The sequence below is a fragment of the Apus apus genome, chromosome 20 (assembly GCF_020740795.1).
Source record: "Apus apus isolate bApuApu2 chromosome 20, bApuApu2.pri.cur, whole genome shotgun sequence".
In the NCBI taxonomy this organism is placed as follows: Eukaryota; Metazoa; Chordata; class Aves; order Apodiformes; family Apodidae; genus Apus; species Apus apus.
Genome location: NC_067301.1, coordinates 6,123,065 through 6,148,574, shown reverse-complemented (window position 1 = coordinate 6,148,574; position 25,510 = coordinate 6,123,065). Strand labels below are relative to the sequence as shown.

Sequence of the window (25,510 nt, the reverse complement as noted above, 5' to 3'; positions counted from 1 at the left end):
ATGAAAAAATCAGTCCAGAACACGCTCTGCTCAGGCTTCTGGCCCCAAACACCCTCTGGCTGGAAGCCAGTACACCAGTGCATGGTGTCAGAGAAGTCAAGATGAGAGGAGTTCGAAGCAGGTGTTGTACATTGCCTCAAGTGTTAAACTGAAGCCAGGAAGTGCAAATCGGAATAAAGCTTCATCAGTCATTTATACAAACAACTGCAATTTTTAATTTCAAAATTTAAAGACAAGCTACAATCGATGCTTTCTCCTTAAAACAATAAAAATCAGAAGCATGATAGTAAGCAGCAGCTTTACATCTTACAGTAACAGGCTTTAAGGATCTATTATTGAAATGAAGAGGTCTACCATGGTAGTGAAAGCAAGAATCTTAAACAGTTCATAAAGCAGTAGCAAGTACATTGATTATTTCCTTCCCCCCCAAGGACTCACAAATACTCCACTACAGCACAGACAGCCAAAGCAATAGCAACAGAAAAAACATCTCACAGCACAAAGGAGAACCAGAAAACCCTTCACATTACAGTGTAACTTGCAGATCACCGTTTCATGTATTTTTGTCATGCAAATACAGTTAACAAGAGTCACAAGTAGAAATTGAAAAAACACGCATCGTTTCTTCCAGCCGGATTCAGGAAGATCAAACATCACATCTTACTCTTTTGATTTTTCTTTAAATAATGATGTAACCAGATCCTTTTCCCCAACAGCCTGAATTATAAAGCTACCCACATCTGGCAACCCAAGCAGCAGAGAGTTAAGCGAGTCCAGTTCATGTTCCGCGGTCACAACGTTTTACTAAAGGTCTTAAGTATTGTTTTCGGTCCAAGAGCTAATACAGAGGTTACTCTAAGATGATAAGCAGGCACAACAGCTTTCAATCAAGGTGGTTTTATTTTTTTTTATTTTTTTTTTTTAACCAGGTTTCTACAGTAGTGGGACAGAGGAAGCAGCAGCAAGAGGGGAAGGAGAAAGTTTAGAATATACAGCACTTCCTTTTGGGCTGAGTTTCCGGAGGCTCGAGGGCAGCTAGGATAGCCTCATCAAACACATTCTTCAGACCTCTCTACAAGACAGAGGGGAGGAGAAAAAACAGCAGCCAGGTTAGAGGATTAGACAAAAAAAAAAAAAAAGCACATATAAAGAGCATTTAGGATAGACCAGGCTGAATTCACAAAGGCAGTAAACAGATTTACTTTGCAAAAAACAAAGTAGATCCCAGGAGGAAACCTCATTTAGATGACCCAGAAGTGAATGTCAGAGACAAACAGAACACATGACAGACCAAGTTGGACAAAATGAACACCCAGAAGGGCTGAGGCACACAGTGGCAACTGGCAAGAAACAGGGGTGGGAGGGGCTGCACAAAGGATGGTGGTTTCCACTTAACTGCTGAATATACACTTTGGGAGTTTACACAGGAATAAACACACTGGAGACCAGCTTGCCCCACCACAGGGATCCAAGAGGTCAGATAAACCTTGTGCAGTCACCCACTGTGGATAAGCAAGCACCTCAGACGCAGGGAATCACTGCTCCCAATTACCCCAGTGGTAGCTAATCCAGAGCAAAAGCTCCCAACAACTCCTCTGCTTTGTGAATTCAGCCCCTGAATAACTGAAGATCTCCAGATGGCTGAGAAAACAGGATCTGGGATCGAAGCAGTACCCTTCTGGCATTAGCTAGCAGTCTTTTCAGAAGCAATGCAGCACCTCACCAGCGCTGCCAGCCTGACATTGAGAACTAGTATGGAAATGGTGCATTTCAGTTATTCAGTTTAGTTAACAAAGCAAGTTTAACCACTCAAGTCACAGCGTGGCAGGAACGGTGTTAGGATTGGAGCAGCTGAGATCCAACACCAGCCAAGCAGTCCCAGAGCTGCACGGATCTGCAGGGATCACATGGGAGCACGAAGCATGCACTGCCTTTGCTACTGGCACAGCAGAACACTCAGTGTGCCACCACTCCCATTCCCACATGCACACCAGAAGTGAAACCTGGCTCAGTTTATGCTAACTGGACTCGCCTAAATCTACTGTCATGAGTGTAACCTTCATGAACTCAGAACTGTTTTATGCCAGCCAAAGGGAAAAGCTTCACTTCCTGTAAAAATCTGTAGCCTTTGCAAAATTATGTTATTTGGGTGGGTTTTTTTTAATCACTTAAATGTAACTTATTTCTCCCTCACAGATTAGACTGGACATATCCATTTAAACAAGTCTTTAATCTTTTTTAATAAAGCACATACATGGGAGATCTCTAGGGCAATTCCATCCAGAAGCATTTAAGTCCATCATGTTACATGCAAGATTATGTTTGAAAGAACAGAAGGAAATTATCATGTACAATCATTCTGTACCTCTTCCCCAGCAACTTTTCCTTATTTTTTAAATTATTTGCAACCAAGGCTGACAAAAGAGCTAGCCATTATTTATTTGAAGTCTCTATGTGAAACTTGAGTACTAATTAGATTTTCTTTCTCTGTGAGAGTAAAGCTGTAGTATAAACTCAATTATGTACTGTTAGATTAAAAACTCAGGCAGGGCAAGAGTCAAGACAGTTCTGATTCTCCTGCTGGGGGACTCCTTTTTCATTTTCCTATTGCACATGAGAAATTAATTTAAGAGAACAAAATTTGGGATTTGTTTTGAAGTAGCTAGCAAAAAACTGGGGTAAGAGAAGAGAAAAAAACAGGACAGGGAGAAAATTCTTCTGAAAATGAAAGTGGGGTTAAAAGCTTGGATGATGTAAAAGTAACCACAGGAGGGGAACTGTGTTCACTGGCACCCAGACCTCCATGCTCCAGTTAAAGTAACATGGCTCCTGTGTTGCACTGGGGAGCAGATGAGCCCAGCCTCACTTGACCCCCTCTGTTCATGTGCAGTTTAAGACACTTTATAAATCCAACTGTGTCAAAGCTGCCAACTCAGCATGAGGGAGAAAACAGGAAATTATTTCAAAGGTCTCATGTTAGGTACTAGCACTGAGCTTTAGAAAGTCCACTCAGAATAGAAGGATTAATAATTTTCCTTGTAACATTTTTGTCAGTCACCCTTTCCTAGTAGCAAAGTGTTCACCACATTTTACAGTGGTGTTGGGTACTATTTTGTAGACAGAAGTTGAAGACCAACATTCAAAGTGCCTTCATCATAAAAAAGGATTCCACAACCTGAGGAAAGAGGGGATGGAACTGACGACTCAGTACTGTAGAGTCATCCAAAATCAAGGAGGAGAAGATACTCTGTCTTTACAGAAAAGACTCAGGTGCTAACAACTCATCTAGTACTTTCAGAACATCGACTCTTTTGCACAGACAAGCAAAGTCTTCCTCTCAGGAAAAATAAACACACTCTGACTCAAGTTTTATGATTACTTGCTACTGGAGTTGAAGGCATTTTTAAATTCATTGGAAAGGAAAAAAACACCCTAGATGAGGTGAAGCGTGTAAATGGAAACCAAGGCAGAGAATGAACCACCTAGCTCAGCCTAGCTTCAGTTGAAAACAGGTACTATGACACTGCCTTGCAGGTAGGAACACTCCTGGCTAGGAAAGCCAGCCAACTTCTGTGTTGAGCAAGGTTCCAGCTAGATCACTGGCAGGAACTTTAAACAACCCTTCACAGATAATCTACATTTCTGTTTAGCAGCTATTAGTGACAGAACAAGGAAAAAGGTGTTTTGTGGGGGGAATCAACAACAAACAAAGGAAGAAGAGAGCAGATGCAAACCAACTAGTGTTCCAGGTGAGAAGGCTTCTGAACCCTCCTTCCCAGGTTACTCTTGATTCCTAAAACCATCAATGGGTATTGAAGCACTAGTGCTCTGGAAGAAACTCAGGCTGAACTTCCAAGGGCATAAAGCTGTTCTCTGCAACAGATACAGTTTAGTCTCTCTGGAAATAAAAAGAATGGATAAACACTGACATTTTTAATCATACCAACTCTTACTCTGGTAATTCTAAGTGCTTCCACACAACTTGAGGAAACTAAAGAAGGGAAGTTTATGGAGTAAAGGGTTGAAAAAAACAATACAGGACAGAAGTCCTAGTATGTATTTAAACAACTAGCAGGTTCTACAGCCTAGTTAGCAGCAGCATTCAGGATGTGCCAGACACCATCTAAAATGGCTTTTAGGTTCAGTTTCAGAACTGACCAAATCCAAGAGAATTACAGCTTAAGCACAAATAACCCTCAGCTTGTGTATGGGCAGTAAGAAAGCACAGCCAAGACCACCTTTTGCTCAGGGATTGCCAGGACACACTGCAGGATGCCTCGCCACAACACATACAACCTCCCATGCCAGTGTCCTGCCCAGTTCTATCAAAAGCCTCTTCCTTCTCAGCAAACACTCAGACAAAGCTTTGTTACAAAAAAAGTCTTAGGATCCCAAATGGAAGAGTCAACATGTAATCTGGGCAAAAGGTACAAGATAAGCAGGACTTCAGGCTTCATGAAGTTTAGCAATCAAGTTGAGTACTCAAGATACTAGAGATGAATGCACAACAAAACTGAAAAGACTGTGGGACTTAATACTGTGCAGCCCTAATTCCATGCACATCGTAGAGGGACAAATCCTCTACAGAGTAGGGTTAAGGAAATTGTTAGAGAGCTGTAGTCAATTCTGCAAGAATAGACACAAGATTAAATTGCCAGGGCATCCAAAGTCAAAGCACCAGGGCAGCTAGCCAGCCCATGGCTCCCATCCACCCCACCCTAGTATTCCTAACTTAAAAGGAAAGGATGAACATGTTTCCCAGCCTCAAATTATCTGTTTTAGTTGGCTTTAGACTCATGTCAATAAGTTATTTCACACAACATCACCACATTTATGCCTTTAGAACTATTTCATTGCTGTTTTATGTTTCCACCTTAAGGTGGACACAGGAAACAGCTCACCACCAGAGGAAGAGAAAGAAGCTGTCAACTACAAAGGCTTCTAGTCTTGGAAGTACCAGAACTGACTTCTATGAGGAAGTTTTTTTAATTTGTCTGCTTGCTTCAGCATTGAGCTGCATTCTGTGTCCCAACCCACTTGTCTGTAAGACACCTTCTACAATTTCAAGAGCTGTTTTGCTCCAACACAAAAGCAAACTCAGCAAGCACATCCTCCTCCATCATCCCTTTACACTAGGCCTGTCTTCACAGGCTGATTGTCTGTGTACCACTGCCAGCTCCGTGTGCCATAAAACAGGACAAAGGGAAAGCAAAAGTGTCGACAGCAGAAACGAAGCTTATTATACTTTCACATCACTATTGAGTTCTTTTCCCATGACTGGAAAAAAGTATGGAATATAAGCAAGCAAAAATCATCAAAGAGCAACTCACCTGCGTAAGTGCAGAGCATTCCACATACTTGACAGCCTTCAGGTCCCGGGCTAGTTTTTCAGCCGTCTCTGGAGTTATGGGCTTCTGCTTGTTCTTGGCAAGTTTCTCAATTGTTGAGGGATCATCTCTTAGATCAATTTGGGTCCCAACAAGCAGGAAAGGAGTCTTTGGACAGTGGTGAGTAATTTCAGGTACCCACTAAAGACAGAGAAGGCACAGTATTTGTTATTAAGCCCTTAAGATAACTCCGCATGTTTCTGAAATCCCTGCAGCAGCTCCCTTTTTAGGCTGAGTTCAACCAACCTTTTCTTTCACATTTTCAAACGAAGAAGGAGACACCACTGAAAAGCAGACCAGAAATACATCTGTCTGTGGATAGCTGAGCGGTCGTAACCTATCGTAGTCTTCCTGACCTGTGAGGAGAAAATTAACACAATATTAGAGCTAGAAAAAGCAAATACACATGCTCTGAACACAACATCTGAAGATCCTAGTTTTCAAATCCAGAATTCATTCAGTTGCTATGCAACAACGAGCTGCTTTAAGTCACAGGAGAGAGCTGGAATGTCTGACAGGAGTACGTGCTAATAAACATTTAGATCAGACATCTTCAGACTGCATAATAATTTCCTCCATCATAACAAAAAGTCCCAGAACATGGATGTGGTTTTAAATAAGGTCTTCCAAACCTAGTCCATTCATTAAAAGTATTATGCCACCAGATTGCATTACCCTGAAAAAATCCTGCTGTTTGGAGAGAAAAAAGGCAGTTTTGTTCACTAGAACACTCTGACTTATGCTTGCAAATACCTGAAGTGTCCTCCAAGCAGGAAGAGAATGCTGCTGTGACAGGTGAGCACATTCAGGCTGTCCAAAAGCATTCCCCCAAAAATGCAGCCAAGTCTTGGCACAGACTGTGCTTCAGAGACAGCCAGGCTCTCCCCTCTGGGCCTGCAGGAGAGCAGGCAGTCCCTGCAGGGCACCGCTAGCACTGACCCACCAGCGTCACTCTGCCTGAGCTCCCTCTTCACTCCTGTTCAGTTCAGTAGAGCTGTTTTCAGAAAGCAAACCTGGCACTAAAGAAGCTGCTGTACCTGCTGGCAACCAACATGGGAACACTTGTTCAAAAAGCCTCAGATTTCAACTGATGCACTCTCACCATCACACAGACAAAGACTTCTGAGATCTTGATGGACTCGACTTAACACTCGAGACATCTCAATGGAGGAAGATCTACAGTTTGAAGGTGGAAGCCTCAACAGCTTGTTGCAGCTATCACGCTTGGCTGGACATGGAGAAGCTGAGCACTGACCAAAACACCTTGTTGCAATTAACAGGCTACTACAAAAAGCTCTGTCTCCATCATACAAGTTGAAAACAAAAGACTTTTTTTTCTTAGACAAGAGAGCAAGAGCCGTTTTATCCCTTGTTAGGTCTGTAACTGGTGCTGGCTATTCAGCAAAAAGCAGGTGGCCTTTAAAGAGTCAAAGCCTCCTACAGCAGAAGCCCCACTCCAAAAGGAAAGCTTTTAGATTTACAGGTGTGTAGAGTCACCTATGTGAGCTGAAGCCACTTGCAAACTTCAGTTTTCAGCATTACCTGATGGATTAGTGTACTTGTGTTGATAGGCAGCACACAAGTATGCAGGATATGGATATACATGTGCAACAGTGTCCAAAAGGCCTGAACCCAGAGGACCTCAGTAGAAAAAAAAGGCAGAGAAGGATCCAACAGAACTTTCATCAATGCAGATACCAGAATGCTGCAGTTGAAACCTATCTAAGTACTGGTCCCCTACAGCAGCCGACACGAGTGTCAGGAAGGAGTCTTTCTTCTCCATGAACTCCTTATCCATGAAGTAGGGAGTTTGCAATAAATAATACACAGATCACATTTGGGAGAAGAATGTGAAGAGCTAATTGAAACTGTCATGTAATTGGAAACCTAAGATCATTTCATGAATCAAATAAGACACTAACAATGCAACTGTACAGCTGGAACCAGTCAAATTAAATTCTATCTAGACAATTTCAGATAACACCTTACCAACTAAGCTCTCTGGACGGTCCATCCTGAAGGAGACTTTACAATACCAGATACTGCCATACCACTCTGGTATTATTATGGGTTGGGGACTGGACAGTAGTTGACCCAGTTTCCACCCTTCCTTGCCAAATCTTGACACGTGAAAAGCAGTGTGCGTAGCTCTTTAACCTTTCTCCAGTCAGAAACTGACATACAGTCTAACGACCCTAGAGAAGCCTGCAGATTTATTTTTAAAAGTGCACAGTGAGAAGGATTATGAAACTCCACACAACATCCTGGTTTCATCCATGTCAAGAATGCCCATTTCATCCATGTTCAGAATGCAGACACGCCACATGGACATCTAATATGTTCTAATGTTAGTCATTCTGTCTTGATATTTAGTCAAAAAATAGGCTGTTTACTAAACAAAAAACACATACAATCCATATATTTTATTCAACAGAACTTTCTCCTTTTAATTTTGTTTGTAAACACAGAAACCTCTTGTCTTTCAGGGATCACCTAGATTAGAGGTGAAAGTTTGAAAGTTGTCATCAGGTGTCATAAAACAAAACAGTTCTAAAAGAATTATGGAAGGCTTTGGGTTGGAAGGGGCCTTTAAGGGTCATCAAGCTGAATCCCCCTGCAGTGCACAGGGACCTTTTTGGCCATGCTGGTCTCTTCCCTTCCTTGCTTGACTTCTTGCACCTGGGGATTCAGATCTTTCGTGTTCTATGGAAAGCAAACTTAAAGATCTGCTTGCTTTGTTCTGCTCCCTTGACCCCTGAGGACTGTTTCTCAGGGGGTCCTACTGACTAATTCCTTGAAGAGCTACAAGTTTGCTTTCCTAAAATTCAGGGTCCTGACTATGCTTCTTTTCTGAGTCATATCCCTTCAGACCGTGAATTCTACCAGTGTGTGATCACTGCAGCCCAGAAGAAGTGGAGGTTTTCTTGGTTTGTTTGTTTGTTTTAAATAAACTCACTTTAGCAACTCAGGAATGAAGCATCAAGAAAGATTTTCTCTTTTCATTTAAAAAAATCCCACAACTGTATGTTCAACATCACCCCAATTAAGGCTTGGACAGTTACAATCACAAAAGCACTTGGTTTCTTCTCACCTGCAGTATCAAAGAGGCCGAGGGTGTAAGGCTCTCCTCCAATCATCACTGTTACAGCATAGTTATCGAAAACCTGGTAAGAAGAGAAACACATTAGAGCAGATGTGAATAAACCATCTTTTCAAACCATCACCTGGCTCACCTTGCCAGACCATCTCCAGTTGGTGGTAGAGTCATCTGCACAGGGTAACAAAGCAATTAGGCTTACGATGCCACTACCATTAAGGCTGTTAACAGGACAAATCCACTGGAACAGGAATGCAAGAGCTGTTTCCATAAGGTATCTAAAGCAAAGGCCCACTAAGGCCACTGCATATAACAGCATAAAAGCCACTGAGCAAAACACCTGTAACAGCTCTTGCCTGCAATTGTGTCCAATAGGTTTCCCACATTGCCACCAAAACCTTCACACTTGGTCTGACACAGTAAACACATCCCCACAAAGACAGAAGTGATTAACTTCAGCCCTGCCCTTCAGGGAAGAGACCTCTGGGGCTTCTTCCCACAGTCCTCTGAGCTCATCTTTCTGAACACCTAGAGAATTCAACAGAATGTTCATCTTTTCAACAGGAATTGATTCTCTGTCTTTGGAGCATGCAATATAGTTGGTCAAAAAAAGTGTTTTAAATTTACTCTCAAGCTAAATGGAGAATCCAGCTCCACAAGACCGAGATACACTGTCTCTGTGCAGCATCTGGCACAATCCTGTCCTCAAGGGCTGACTCATTTCACAGATCAAAAGCTAACGCTACCAAAAATGTTTCACCCAGTAACTTGTTTAAACACAACTGAGCATGAGGACCTTCTCCTTGAACAACCACATACTCAGCATTACAGAATGTGCTTTCTGAGGTCAGCACCCTTAATTTCAATAACTATTTTATCTTCAGAACCACAGTAGACAGTATTTTGGAAAGCATCCTTGGCAAAAAAATTCTTCCCACTGTAAAAAAAAAAACAAACAAACAACACTCAAAACTGTCCCTGAACACTGTGCTGCAAGGTTACTCAGGCAGGTGAGGTCTCTGAATAAGGATAAGGAAGCCCTGCTTCAATGTGAAACTGAAGTCTGAGCAGCTCCTGCAGCTGAAGTAAACCCCAACATTAGAGGCCAGCAGTCATCACAAAAGCTTTTCATGGGAATAAGGAGGGAGGGACACGGAGAAATAAGCAGTCACATGCATCTATTTAGCAAGAGCTTAGGTCCTTGAAAAAATCCCAGTAAAAATTGAGAGAAGACCAGCAAGACAGAACTTCAAAGCTGAAAAAACAAGGGTTCAGTTGTGTCTCCTTTCTACCTGATTGTTCTGATTAAAGCAATACCTGACACCACACTAATTTTTTAGCATTCAAGACTTAAAGCACTGCAAGAGATATCAACACTCACCTCCATTATTTGCACCCTGATCCTTCACACATTGCATTGAGTGTTCTCCTTACTGAACACCCCAGAAAGCATCCAGCCACCGTAAGACTGGAGGCTGGAGAAGGGTGGAAAGCATTTCACATACTATGTCATGGCTATTATATCAAGACTCCAAGGGACAGGTTAAGATGGACTCATCTACTGCAAGGTATAGATCAAGAAACTGGAATGCTCTATGCTGAAGGTCAGAGCATTTGCTCATTCAGATGCGAGATGGTCAGCAGCTCAATCACCCAAAGACACCCCCTCATTTTCACCCAGAGGACAGGAAGTCAGCCACAGTACTTGTAGCTGCCCTCTAGGGAGATTAGCAGGCATTCTCCGCCCTCATGATTTTTTTTATGCTCCCTATCTGCAAAATGTGTACTACTACTGAAAAGGTCAGGGGTTCAGCCCTAATGAGGCCAGGGTTACAAGGCTAGCCTTCAGACAGCCCTGGCAACTACAGTCTCATAGCATAATCCACAGGCAATCTCAGCCTCAATTGTGCCAAACAGGTTCAAAACCAGAGCTCAATTAGCCCCTAAACAATCAGAGCCCCTAAACAATCAGCCCAACAAGAAGCTTCAATTCCTGTCAGTGCCAGACAGCCCAATCCAGCAGGTGGCATGAGACTTCATGCTCCAGGTCTCACACCTAATCTGCCACTACCCAAACACTTCCAGTGCCTTTCCATGGATATGTCCTTTGCAGCTTGTTTTGAGAACAGCAATGACATCAAAAACATGCAGGCGACATACCACTGGCAGTACCAGTATCTCTCCCACTGAGAAATACCCTCTAAAAAAAGAGGAAGAGCTGCAAAACAAACAGCCACTCATCAGTCAAAACTGGTGTGTTCTCTATTCGTGTTTTGGTCACACTGCTGCACAAGCTGCTACACAGGGCAACAGTACAGGCAGTTGATACCAGTGCCTGTACACACAGAGCAGCCCAGTGTGAAGCCAGATTGTTACTACTTTGCTAAAGCATTCCTAACTTGTACTGACTGCTTTGTGCCCTGTACACCTTCAACAAAGAAGGGGGCCATCTTCCTCTCAAGAGCTTCACAGTAGCTGCTGCATCTGGAATCCTGGTTTGCCTTGAGCTACCACCAGTATTTACCAGGTTCTTTTCCTACTTAAACATTTTTGTCAAGCAGTTTGAGTCCTACCCACTTTATTCCAGGGTACTTACTCAGCCATAAACATTCTAGGGACATTGTTTATCAACCCTCAGACAGCACTGTTCCTAAAATAAAAGCAAGCTATCTGCTATGTCTGCCCATTTATACTAGAAGTATATGGTTACTTACCAGTTTGCAGACTATGAAATATGCCTTCAGGCTACCCACAGAATTAAGAACAGGCCTGTGATATCCCGAGAACAGCAAGTTCCTCAAATCATGAGGTTCAACGGCAAATACTATGCCAGAAACATGGGGGAGTTTTAAAGGGCACTATAAATAAGCCTTAGCACACCTTAAGCACACTTTACTGACAAGGAACTTTGTTTCTTTTAGAAGCTTTTCCATCCTGCTTGCTGGCAAGGTTTTATAGACAGCACTACCACCTGCAGGACAGCAAGCTTTCAAAATACACACTGTGATCATAACATTTGTTAGCATAATTAACAGTCACTTCACTAAGAATAAGCACAGGAACACTCACTGCCTGAACTCACTGACCACTTTTGTTGTGACCATAAAGAAGAACTTAAATGAGGCCAGCAGATTTCCACAGGTTCAGCATAGGATGTGGTTGTTCCAAAAGCTTCACAGCAGGATACTTGACACCGTCCTCAAAAACTTGAGAATGGCAAAACTGTTTCAAACACAACCTCTCTACCAGTCCATAACAGAGGATGCTGACCTTGGGTCTCCATGCCTACAGCACAAGCCTCAGGTTTCTAACAGTGGCCACTGTGTCCAATCTGAATACTCTCAGGTTTGGGAGTCCTTTCATCCTTAGTCCTGATCTACAACTGAACACAAACGTTTTTCTTTCATGGAAGTCTGTCCTACTCCTAAAAAACCTCAAATTTGGCAAGTTGAAAATCTATGGATACTGTACAAAGCCAACACCTCAAAATAGAGAAAGTGGGATTTTTCAACAAAGAACATTTTTATAAAGCAGTAATTACTCCAGAAAAGCAATCAGGCAGCGCCATCTAACATCTTAGGGGAGCTGTCTGTTCGTTAAGTTGCTTTATAACAGCAGAAAAGATTCTTGACCCTTTCACCAGCAGGTGTTCAACTTCTTGTAATGCATTTCCAGATCCAAATTTGTTTGAGGAACCTAGGTAAACTCTTCCAATTCGTATACGTGGTACAGGATAGCCTATTTAGGTCTGTAACAGTGAAACTAGTAAGAAGAGCACCCAGATGTCCGTTGTAGCAACCTCCCTAAAAAAACTGCACCACTTCAGCATCAGTACAGTGATCTTGCATATGCAATATTAAGAAAAGCACTTTCCTATTAGAAAGATAATGCACATGCCTCACAAGCAGTCAAACTCCTCCCAACTTGATCTTTTTCCCTAAAAATTAGGGTGTAGCAAGAACTGAGAGATAAAGCTGGAGAGAAGGTGTTCCTGCTGCTTGCTCTCCACGTAGCAGTCCTAACAATTACAAATAATGTTGCTCATAGAATTCAACAGGGGACCATCAACAAACAGAAGCCCAGATTCTGCAGAGCAGTCAGGCAGAAAGAACTGACCAGATGCAGAAAAGGCAGCCCAGCCTTACCAGGTAATACAAAAGATAAGTAGCAGCAGTGTAGCAGACTGTTCAGCACTTTCCGTGACAGTCTCCAACAGGAAAGCAGGCTGTAAGAACAAGCATTAAGGCATGCAGGCCACAAAGGTTAGTTAGGAAGGAAACTCATGCTACCCTACCCCATCATGCATAAAGAACACGTGGAGCCATTCTCACACTTACCGTTGGTACATATTCCGAGGGGAATTTATTTGTTGTGTAAGAAATTAAGAGACAGGTTTTACCAACAGCACCATCACCCACGACTACACACTTGATCGTCTGCATAGCTGAAGTCTACTAGAAATCAATGCCAACCAGAACCTAGAAGAAAAAAAAAAAAAGATATTTAGATGTTTCTTTTACTCACTAGATAGCATTGATGAGCTTTGACTGGAGCCCAAACCACTAACAGCTCGTTTAGAAAATGAAAAACATTCCTCAATGAGTTTGCAGGTACGTGCATCACGCACATAATAGGAAGCTGCTCATATTGATAAATGCAAATACCTCCTTCCTACAGCTAGGCTCCTCCCACTGCATACACTTGCCAAACACCACTTAAGACTAAGGTTTTACCCAGGGAAGAGGTACACAAAAAAGGTCTTTAGGCTTTTCCAGACTGTTTTTAATGCCTGGAAGTATCCGGCCTTAGATGTGCTGAAGTGTAAGCATGAGTCTTGATAGCTGCTGAGCAGCATACACACTACCCAGGAGATCTTCCCTCTGGAGAGCACTTCAGTAAAGAAAGCTCAGCAGGGAACACCACAGTATGAGCTCTGAAGCTAGCTCATGGGATAAACATAAGCAGGTACAGACAGAAGTTAACATTATTAATTCCACCTCTACGTTCTTTAAGGCCCAAATACACTTCTACAATCTTTTGGTTAAAGATGCTTTTTAACATGTATCTTCACTCCCCGTTTGAAGTAGCTGACAGCACCAGGGCACGACAGCAGGGCATCCAGCTCCCTAGGAATCCTATTATTCCTATTACAAAATCATGATGCACCCAGCTACTTCCAACACTGTTCCAGCATAGATTTTAGCACATGAACTAAGTCAGTATTTGCTATCAATGCCTCCTCCAAATAGTAGCCAGCAACCTCCAGTGCCAGACAGCTGTCCTTCCTCAGTATATTACTTTAATTAGAAAAGTACCAGGCCTCTGGCTGTTCATTCACATACAGGTGTGAAATCCTGACCCCCACAAGCCTAGTGGCAATGTTCCCACTGACCTTCAACATTTTCGTATTATTGGAAGTACTTTTATTAAGACAGGAAAGACTTGCAAACTGAGTTACATCCTGCCAAGGTGTAGGGGGAGAGGACAAGAAGAGACACCCACTGTGGCAAATTTACCCTCCAAATGGTGGCAATGCATTAGCCTAGGAAGGATGTTGCCATGGCTCTCAGCTCTGGGTAACTGCACTCACACATGGAATTGATGCCTACAGAACTATGCATGTGGGCACTTCCTGGGGATTTCACTTCTCAGAGTGATCTGGAAGAAATACAACACAACTCCAGGTTTTTGAACGCTGTGGTCACAAGTAGCAACATGATTTCATGTATATCACCTCGCCACACTTGCAAGGAAAGGTAACAGTACTTGTAAGGGAATACTAATCCCCACAATTCCCACAAGCCTAAGAGAGATTGACTGGAGAGTGTCCAAAGGACAGTAAGGAGGATGGGGAAGGGTCTGGAAGGGATGACTTATGAGGAGCTGCTGAGGTCACTTGGATTGTTCAGCTTGCAGAAGAGGAGGCTGAGGTTTAGGTTGGATATCAGGAAAAGGTTTTTCCCCCAGAGGGTGGTTGAGCACTGGAACCAGCTCCCCAGGGCAGTGGTCACAGCATCAAGCCTGCCTGAGCTCGAGAAGCCTTAGGATGATGCTCTCAAGCACATGGGGTGATTATTGGGGCGCCCTACACAGAGACAGGAGTTGGACTCAATGATCCTGATGGGTCCCTTCCAACCCAGCATATTCTAGGATTCTATGAAATTTAGGAAATGGTAGCCAAGACTCTCAGAGCAGGACACCAGCCAGCATCTGATACATCACACATGACACGATATATACAATGAAGGATTTGCAAAGGCATCGGGCATTATCACCAGTCCTCTACATAGTGCTGTGTTTCAATATCAAAATAATATGATCTGTTGCTTTGTGCTGACCTCAGTTTCACACAGGATGATCAGCAACATGTACAGCTAAGCCATATCAACAGGCCCTTCATTAATCTACAAAAAGCTCTGAGACTTGGCCCTAAAACAAACACACATTTAGTCAGAAGGACAAAGCAATCGTTTCCATTTCAAAAGACATTTCTGTGTTCAGGCCAGCTCAAACATTTATATCTAAGTAATATCATTCAATACTGCCTCCACTGCTAAGGGACCACACTGGTGGCACCGATCACAAAGAAAAAGTAACATTTTAGAATTAAAGAAGTCACCAGAAAGAAAGCAGACAATAGAACACAGCAACTCAGTCCCAAATGCTCAAAACAAAGATGGAAAGGGATGAGTCACTTAAGTAGATTTTAAAAGGAAAACGCATCAAAACAGTTATCAGGCCTAGCTAACCAATTCAAGTGCACTCCAACTAAAACCAGCCTAAATTACCAGCATGCCTTGTCAGTTTGTCAGCCTTATCCATACAGAAAGGCACCACCATCTATCTGCTTTTTGTCTGGGGATTTACCCAAAACTGTGTTGCTGAACAGCACAGGTAGCAGCCTTCGTTAATTCCTTCCAGAGTTAATAAATTTAGTACAAAACAACTTTCCACATTGGCTTTCTCCACCATTTCCTAGAATGGTCTGGGTTGGAAGGGATCTTAAAGATCATCTAGTTCCAACCCCCCTGCATGGGCAGGGACACCTCCCACCAGACCAGGTTGCTCCAAGCCCCAAGCTGCTTCAAGACAGCCATTCCAGAACCTAGAAAGCACACTAGAGAAAAAAAACAGATTCTCAAGTATTTCCTATGCATTGCAACATACCAATCTCCAACTATAAATCGTAAAATGCTGTACATACCAGGAAAGCTCATAGGTGCCTTAAAAAAAAAAAATAATAAATTTAAATTTGTGACTCCTTACTCCAGAAAACATCAAGCAAGCAACAAAATGAAACCAAGGCATTGGAAAGCACATCAAATCACACAGCTGTCCTGCAAAACTTCACTTTTTGCCTGTCCTCAGACACAGCCAAGGGCCCACACTGGCTCTGGCAGAGAAGCTGCTGCACTTTGGTAAAGGCCCAGGTCCAACACTTCAGCTAAGACAAAGCACAAGCTGCATACATATACTTTGCATGCAGACTGCATTATTCCTACAACAGTCACAGAATCATAGAATCAAGGGGTTGGAAAGGACCTCTGAAGATCAAGTCCAACCCCCCTGCTGCAGCAGGAACACCCAGGGCAGGTCACACAGGAATGTGTCCAAAAGGTCTTGAAAGTCTCCAGAGAAGGAGACTCCACAGCCTCTCTGGGCAGCCTGTCCCAGGGATCCATCACCTTCACAGGAAAGCAGTTTCTCCTCACGTTGAGATGGAACTTCCTGTGTTGTCACTTGGTGCCATTTCCCCTCATCCTATCACAGGCACCACTGAAAAGAGACTGGCCCATTCTTGACACCCACCCTGGAGGTATTTGTAGACATTAAGTCAATTCTGATTCTTGCAGTCAGTGACCAACTTTATCTGTGTAATCTTGTATAGTAGAGAACACAAGAAGTTCAAATAAAGAGTCTTCCTTATAAAACTACTGCTTACTCTCACCCTGCACCTCAAATTCTCTCCCAAAGTAAAGGGTCAGCACAGTCCACATTACCCATTCAAACATGTACCACCCTACACTGGGATGTCAGTGTGAGGCTCTAAGAGACCTGGGGCTTTTCAGTCTAGAGAGGAGAAGATTGAGGGGGGATCTAATTCATGTCTATAAATACATAAGGGCTGGGGGTCATGAAGGCAGGGACAAGCTCTTGTCACTTGTGCCCTGGGACAGGATGAGGGGCAATGGATTCAAACTGGAGCCCAGGAAATTCCAGCTCAACATGAGGAAGAACTTCTTTCCTGTGAGGGTGACAGAGCCCTGGGACAGGCTGCCCATACAGGTTGTGGGGTCTCCTTCTCTGGAGACTTTCCAGATCTGTCTGGATGCCCTTCTGAGTGATCTGCCCTAGTTTTGGTCCTGCTCTGGCAGATGGGTTGGACTCGATGATCCTCCGAGGTCCATTCCAACCATGCCCATTCTGTGATTCTGAAAGGCAGAGGCTCTGCGCTCACCACACACCACCCTCTCCTACCAGCTGACTCTACCCTTTCAGTTTTCTGACAGTGGGAACAAAACAGTGCAAATAACCCAAGGCCTCACTCTGGAGCATAATGCAGATGCTGAACTCCACAACAGGGGACCTGGAACAACCTAAGAGGTTTATTTTTTTTTTCTTTCTAAAGAAAGATACTAAAAAATTTACCATGAAAAACACTGAACTGGCCCGATCAAGTTCTCTGTGTACCAAATAAACAACTGTGTGAGATGTGACAGTCAACTGCTCACCTCCAGCCCAGTAGACACTTCAGGATTAGGTCTTTTAAAGACCAAAATGCATTTAAGCACATCTTTAGGTAAAGGGTGCCCCTCACCTTTTTTTTTTTTTTAATGGCTATATAATTTTATCTTTAAATACTGAAATAAGATAGCCTAAGTTTTAAACAGACTTAGAGTCCTAAGCCTAGACCTATAAAGTCCTACCAGTGGGAAAGTAGAGTTGTTGAATAAGTTATTTTACTTGGATTAGTCGGCTTTCTAGATTAGTAGGATGAGCTGTTTTCTTCTTCTAATAGGACTACAGAACACAGCTGAAAACAGGCTCCTTTTTAGGAAGCTTAGGTTCACTATCCAGGGACCTACTCTTCCATGGGAAAGCTTTAAAGACACACACACAATTGACGTGTGGTTTAAAAGTAATTTAGTCCAATATGAGGTATGACTAGACAATAACTCATCCCCAAAATGTGACGCCAGGGGAGGGAGAAACAAAGAAGTCAGAAGGGGCTTGGGTTTATTCCCCCTCTGAAGTAGCCTAATAAAAGGAAGGCAACATATGCAATACCCAGCAGAGTTAGAAAACATTCTGAGTACTTTTAAATATCTGGGGGAATTGAGACAGACTGGAAAGCGCTAAAGTCATCTCAGTTTGAGTGCAGTGAGTGGATTTTGAGCCTTGTAATTGTGAACCATCTGGACAAGGCCAGAGAGGAGAGCTGGTAAGACTGGGAATGTAATGCAAGGCAGTCAATCTTAGCTCTGTTCAACAAGATCTGAAGACCTCTTTTTAAAAAGATGACCAAATTAAATTTTTCAAGCCTCTTTGTATTCTAATTATAACTCCAGTATTTCGGTAAGTACACATTAACTGATCATACTCACAATATTTGTAAATTTTAACCTGTTCAGCAGTTGATCACACCAGCAGGATTTCAAAGAACTCAAGAGCATTCTGGAGAACAAGGATCTAACCTCCTGGCAACTGTGGATTACAAATGCCTCGTAAACTCTTGTCAGTTTCTATTCCAGACTCAGTAGGCCCATTCTACAGTATCTTGCTTTAAAGTTCGATTACATTTTTATGAAAGACAGCTGATTTACTTTTAGAATTAAACCCAAGAATTAGTTACTGAGATATGTGAGCGTTGCAATGAACAGTCAACAGTTTCCAGCGGGATGCTGTAGATAGGTAATACCCCCTAGTAAAAAGGACAACTTGACATTTCCTACTTTCTCCACACAGGCCTGTACAGACACCAGAAGACACAAAAGGCTGAAAAAATTCATGGTACCTATGGCAGGTTCCCACTTACCAAGCACAAGTTGCAAGAAATGCTGTCTCAAATGCACCCTGACACTGAGGGCCACAACCCCTCTTGTGCATGCCTAGTTTTCCCATTTTAATGGCAAAAATATGAAATGCAGTGTTACTATGGGAGCCCCTTATTTTTTAAAATTTACTGTAATGCAGAGTAGCAGCAATATATTCTAGCAGCAATATGAACTACTGACTGTGAAGAGCTAAATGAAATTTGTGGGTCTTTATACACAATGTTCCCTCCTAAAAGAAATAAGTATGATCTTGTCTCGCCTTCACTCTCACTGTAATAGCCATTTGATGCAGAAACCACAAGCATTTAAGCTTGCTAAGGTGTCTGTTTTTGGGTTGAAATGTGTACATTCTCCTAGCCAGAGGAAACCAAGCTGTCAAATCTGTCTACACATTCTGCACCAGCTTCCTGTTGAGCCTCAGCAGCACAACTTCCTCTTTCAGGCAGCTCAGGCAGCCCTGAAACTGCTGCCATTTCACCCCAGGTACCGGTACACACAGCTTGCTGCAGCCAACTGCCAGCTGAGGACCGGGAACCATTTCATGATGCTCCTTAGTATACACCATAACTCACAAGTCTAAGCTTAACCTGCACATCACAGCTGCCAGATCCTGTCTGAGACTCCAACCCACACTGCAAGAAAACAAGCACAGCCCATTCTGAAGACTATGATTTCTTTTTTTTCCCAAGCAATGTAATTTTACAATAAACAGGTTAGTCATTTAACTCCTGTGGGGCCAAAGCACTCAGGAGTCCACAATGAAATTAACAATATTCACAGCATTTTACTCATGCTGATCTGCTAGCCACTTTTACCCTTCCACACTGCTTTCATTTCATGTCTTATAAAAAACACACAATTATAAATAAAGTATTTGTTTGTATTTGATAATTTGTGCAAAGCACCGTTGCCCTACCATTTCAAGGTCCTTGCCCTCTGCCACCTCCTCTATCCTATTACAAACTAACACTTCTGCTTTTCAAAGCAATAGCTCTGAAATCTGGGACACCAAAGACAGATAATCAGCTATTACAATCCCAGCAAACAGGTTTTCCCCACCTGAGATACCTACCAGGTATTCTATGAAGAAGGCAGTAATTGCCTGCTGGTACTATAAACCTGGCCCAGCAAACACTTGATCACAAAGATTCCTCACACCATGCAGCAGTTCCCTGGAGAGATGGCAAACCACCAATGAAGAGACAACAAAAGTTCAGCTGTCAACCATAGAGTTTTAAGACCCTGGACCTCTTACTACACTGGTATCGTCACAAAACCATGATGCAAAACACCAATGGTAGCTGCTGATTGAATGAGCTCCAGAAAGACTAGCAGGCACAGCAACTGGTTTCAAGAGAAACATTACCACAGCCAGGATTCACTTCTGCACATGTACAGCAGCTGTTTGCAGACACTGCCTACACCTTCCAGCCCAAAGCCCACCTTTCAGCCTGCTAGAAATCATCTTTGCTGAGGTCTCACCCCAGAAGTAAACACATCTGCCACTTTTACGCTAGCAATTCTTTCAAATTTCATCTTTTTTTCCTTTTTTTTCATCCTTTGCACCACCTGATGCTCAAGATCACCTGCCTGTCTTGCCCACAGCTCAGACTACTGCAGGCACACACGTATGCATAAATGAGGTTGCTTTCAAAGGTTCCAAGTTGAGCTTAAGTCCTGGGTATTTAGTTTCTTGAAGGGACCTTAAAAAGACTGCTCAACTACAAACCACCAGCGCAGCAGTTGTGTTCCCTTAGAGCCAGGCAAATTATTAAGTCTATGGCAAAACCTACAAAAAGCAAACAAAATGGACTCAAGAAAACAACCTGTACATCATCAGGATCTTGAAAAAGACATCTCTTTTAAAGCATTATTTTGTTTGTGTAACTGCCACTAACAAGTCAGACAATCCTTTAAATCTCTTGCACTGCACAAGGGAATACCATCTCCAGGAAACAGTGTTGCTATTCAGTTTATAAGGAGTTATCTAATTATGAGACACATGGTTAAAAAAGTGCCATTATGCTAAGGTGGTGTCAAGATAAGCACAAGAATGTCATTAAAAATCCAGATCTGCAGCCAGCTGGTCTCAATCTGAAACTGGAAAGACTCACAGCAGCAGAGCACACTGGTGGGCTCCATCTCATACTCCTGCCCACACCCACAGTCTCAACCTGGAGTTGGATGCAAGAATGGGAAACGTTTAAGCAGACCCACAAAAGCGAGCTGTGTGAAGGGTCATGGGATCTCCAGCGTAGCTGGACCAGCACCATGACAGACCTGATGTAGTTCTCAGGCTGAAGTCATCCTTGAAACCCACAGAATTTGCTATCATTGTGGGAATCTCTGTTTGACATAAAGTACGTGTCTGGGATCTTGGAGCATCCCTAAGTCTGCCACTCAACAGGGCCTGTGTACCCCAACATTTTTGTTGTTTTGATGCACCCCTTCCTCGAAAAGCTGCCAAGGGAGAAGCACAGAATCTCTTTCAAAATGCAACTGAAATCAACTGGTATTTTCTACACTTAATGCAACTTTCTTCATATTATGTAAGAATTGACAGCTACTTCACACACTTTTGTAAGAGCTCCTCACAGAACACTGGTGATACATGTAAAACAGGAAGTGAAGACACCTGGGTGGGGAATTTTAGGAGACTGAACCTAAGCTACCTGCAGTACTGTAACATGTTTCAAGTTCTACAACGTCAAAATAAGAAGGCAAAAGGTCATCCTATTTTAATCCTAAATTCAAAACAAGAAAGCTGCCCATGCAGTCTGGTCAGACAGAGTATGACTCAGCGGGCTCTTTGCTGCCACACCAGTTACACTGGGGTGCCACCATGCCTACCTCTGCTCACCTGCTTTAGCACTGGCATTGCCTCTCTATCCCATTTCACGGTTCAAAATAACTACTTCAACTTCATCACAAACTCAACAGAAAGAAGCAAAATTGTCAACTTCTCTGTCACCACTCTGGTTAAAGTTACACTGTCAAGACCAGTCATCTGCACTGGGAAAATCTGCCCTACATTAAACACTGGGAAGCATGGTGGCTTACAGCAAGTCCTCCTCTGCCAAAGGCACTTCAATCTTACACTATTACCCTTCATTTTCATACTCTAAAGGAAGCTGTTTTACCCTACAGTGTAACAAAACCCTGTTCAGTATTTTAATACCACATTAAAAAGAAAAAAAACCAAACAAAAAAAAACTATTAGCTTAGTTTCACACTTAATACTTCCAAATACAAGCTGTACATATACATATTCATGCATACTACCAAATCATGGCACACACTGGCCTCCCCATACCCACAGCCACCTAAATGTAATAGTGGTAAAACAGACACTGGCAGAAGTTCCTTTATTTTGAGGCACAGTTTTGCATAATGGGAAGCACCCTGCACGCATCTCAGTTTTAACAGACTGCCCCTCTTTCCTGTTCAGCTGAGGGAATGGGACAGCTGTAGGTGCTTCCTGCTCACCTCCTGAAGGGTGCCTCGTAGATGTGGTGTGTTTTGGGGGGATAGCTCAGGCTGAGTAGCAACGTACCGTCTGAGGACTCAAGAGATGAATCTTTGTTTAAAAACAAACACACACCAAAAAAAGTTGGCATTTTTATTAAAACTAGTGCAAAAAAAACCAGCTGGAAAGCTCATTAACACCAGGACTGAAGCAGGAGAGGTTGCTCTGCACTCACCTAACCAGAGGAAGGAACCAGAGCAGCTGCCAGCAGCCTCTTCTGCACAGCACAAAACAAGCCACCCACAGTGCCATGGCCAAGAAGGCAGCACAACCAAGAGTCAGTTGGGCAACTGGCAGCTTCTCAGTGGTAGGTAAATGCAGAAGATGCTCAAGAACTAACAGTCCCCACCCCAGGACAGGGAGGAAGAGGATCTTTCTGAAAGGAACTAAACCTTTAGCTCAGACACACTACACAAGTGCTAAAAAAAAATAAAAAAATAATTAAACTCCAGCTTTCTGCTCAAACACACCAAGGTGAACCACAACCAGAGCATGCCCACTATTGGATCCAAGTCCAGCACACAGCCCTCCCACAAGCCCTTTTGCATTCAGCTGTTTACCAGCCACAGCTGGACCAACACAAACAGCTACACCAGTTGATGAAGTGACAAATGCCTTCTTTCCTTACATCTAAAGCTGCAGGAGCATTTTTGTCATTTTTTTTCCCCCAAAACAGAACACTCATCATTGGCCAAATACACAGCACAGCATCTTTCAACTTAAAAAGAGCTGAGCAATTCAAAACAGCTTGTTACAAACCAAGACAATTCTGGCAGCCCTAGCTATTGCTGCGAGTCTGGCACCACAGCAACACCATTTCTCTCCCATCCTACAGTCTGCCCCTTGGGCCTCACTAGCCCCACTGGACTACACAGCTTTAGGTTTGCTGTAACACTGTATTAGCTTCACCCTGCCCTAATCTGGTATATGCTGAGAACACATGCACTGATGCCACATAATCTGACCACAGCCAGAGAAGTTTCAGTACAGATGAGCTGCTTGCTGGACACCACCTCCTGACAGAAAGGCTCCAAAGAAGCCCCTGCAGGGCTTTTTTTACTGAAATAGGTTTTGGTTTGGTTTTTCACACAAGAGAACAGAGCAGGGAAAAACTCCCATGCTAGGAATTACACCATAACATCCAAAAGTAATGGGGTGGATTAGCAGAACAAGAGCTTAAAATTATTCATAATAATGAATATTCATGAATATATTCACAGAATCCTAGAATATGCTGGGTTGGAAGGGACCCATCAGGATCATCAAGTCCAACTGCTGTCCCCCCCAGGAATCACCCCATGTGCCTGAGAGCATCATCCAAAGGCTTCTTGAACTCAGGTAGGCTTGGGTGCTGTGACCACTGCCCTGGGGAGCTGGTTCCAGTGCTCAAACACCAACAGAACAATGTTTTTTTTAAGATTTTGCAGAACTGTTCTATTTTTATAAAATGTTACTTGTTAGGAAGAAAAATCAGTCAATGTTATGAAAAGTGACAACTGCTGTGCTGATAAGAAAACAGGCCAAACAGCACTCTGAAGTTTTACAACTCTTTAAAACAGAAATCACTACCTGAAATTCAGCAGGAAGATTACAAAGACCAATTACATCACAGCATTGTTGAAACCCTACTTCTTGCCTCCACTGTTTCCAGTTTACTGCACATCCAGGAGTGGATAAACAAACCCAGTTCTTCCACCCAACAACAATGCAGCACTGGTCACTGGGAACATCTTGTCTTACTGCCATTTTTGTTACTCCTCTCACTTTATATGGGTAGCCATACACACTCAGGGAGGGATAACTCAAGGGTTTTTCCTGCCATTTTAGGGGTAATCCTTTCTCTGATAGATACCTTTAGCTAGTATGGTGTAAGCTATTTTAAACAGCACTTGAAGGAAGCTATTTAATTATTTTATGCTGCAGAAGTGTAAAATACCTTAAATGTCTTTAAAACTTCACCATAAAATCTTACCTATTCAATACACTGTTTTAATTGCCATTTATTAAATACTAAAAATAGGGAGGTTTTCACCTGCATTTAGCATAATGGGGAGCCCAAGGCAGAAGTCCACATACAGTAAGTAGTACAAACAGAACTTCTTGCTACCTGGAGTATCAGAAACAGATTTCACTTCCATTTAATTTGTCAGCACCTTCATTTTCTACAAGAGGAAAAAAGAGGGGGGGGGAAAAAAAGTCTTTGCTCAGGAACAAAACCTCAAAACCAAGGATAACTACATCCCCCTACGATTCCTCCTTACAGGCTAGAAGTTGGGATCACTGAAATTCATACAATAAAGCCTAATGACAGGATGGAATCTCAGCTGCCCACAGAAGGTGGGCAGAGAAAAGAGAGGGCTAAAATACACAAGCCCATAGATGACTTTTAAAAGCTGTGAGCACTCAAGTTACCTTAAAGCAGATTATACACACCTTAACTGCAGCTATACATATTCATCTACTGTACAAGTTCTCAGGAGCCAGAAGCAGGGTTGGATCCCAACAACATCAATATGTTGCATTAACTTTGAAGCTTGCAGGGTAACAGACAGCTGAGCTGCTGAAAAGACTGTAATTAAGATGTCTGGTTGTCTATGTTCTTAAGATGTAGATCTGTATTTTAGTACTACAGCTGCATTTTAACCAGAAGGAACTTTTACATCATGATCAGCAGTCAACTTCACCCTGCACCTAACATCAGCCTTTCAGATGCTTTACAGGAAAGTAAGAAAAGCAGATGCACTCATCAGGAAAATCCCTAGGATGTTCATGTGGGCTCCAGTTCTGTTTACTATTGTCCTTTCAGTAGAGGATCTATGGTTTCTATTCTAGATACTTCAGAGAGCCAAGGACTTCCAGAACATTTTTATTTAACAGTGAAAACACAACAAGCTTCCAAAACTGGCCTTCATTTTCAGCCAAACAAATAACCCTGAAGCAGGGTAAGGAACTAAGGGCATCAGTTGCAGGTCATGAATAACCAAGTTCAAAGTATGCAAATCTAATTATTAAAATTTCTGCCTAGAACATGTTACTAAACTGGAAACATGTTTTATCTTGCATGACAGTAGTTTTTATTCCTTGCCAAGATTTAAAAATCCTTTTCCTCATTGCTACTGAAGCATACAAGCCAGTAGCTTAAACACAATCTTTTCTACAGCTACCAAAATACTGATTCAAGTCTCACCTGCACCCATAAGACCCATATCAAAGATACATTTGCCTATATTGCCTTCCCTGTAACACTACACTAACAGGAAGGAACAGTTCACAAAACAACACTCTCCAGGTATAGCTAACTGAATACAAAGACTTGCTAAAGTTGGCTTTGGATAAAGACCCTTTTGCTAACTGAAAGGGAAAGCTTTAAGTGCTTCACTGAGATACTCTGATCAGCAATATGAGAAGCTTGACTTGGGTTTTAAATAACCTTCCAAAAAGAAAG

At 42.6% G+C, this 25,510-nt stretch overlaps 1 protein-coding gene across 6 annotated transcripts in view; it reads right to left on the bottom strand.

The window, feature by feature from the left end:
- Window positions 1-25,510, bottom strand: part of CDC42 (cell division cycle 42) — a 28,756-nt gene that overhangs the window by 1,866 nt on the left and 1,380 nt on the right. Inside the window, exons 1-7 of one of the 6 annotated variants that reach the window (XM_051637410.1) lie at window positions 24,098-24,121; window positions 12,822-12,962; window positions 8,479-8,551; window positions 5,634-5,743; window positions 5,331-5,528; window positions 3,735-3,873; window positions 995-1,072 (exon numbers count right to left, since the gene is read on the bottom strand). In XM_051637410.1, coding sequence (XP_051493370.1) covers window positions 3,781-3,873; window positions 5,331-5,528; window positions 5,634-5,743; window positions 8,479-8,551; window positions 12,822-12,926 — 579 coding nt within the window. In that variant the 5' untranslated portion in view covers window positions 12,927-12,962; window positions 24,098-24,121 and the 3' untranslated portion in view covers window positions 995-1,072; window positions 3,735-3,780. The other 5 variants (XM_051637413.1, XM_051637414.1, XM_051637411.1 and 2 more) reach the window with 5 other exon arrangements.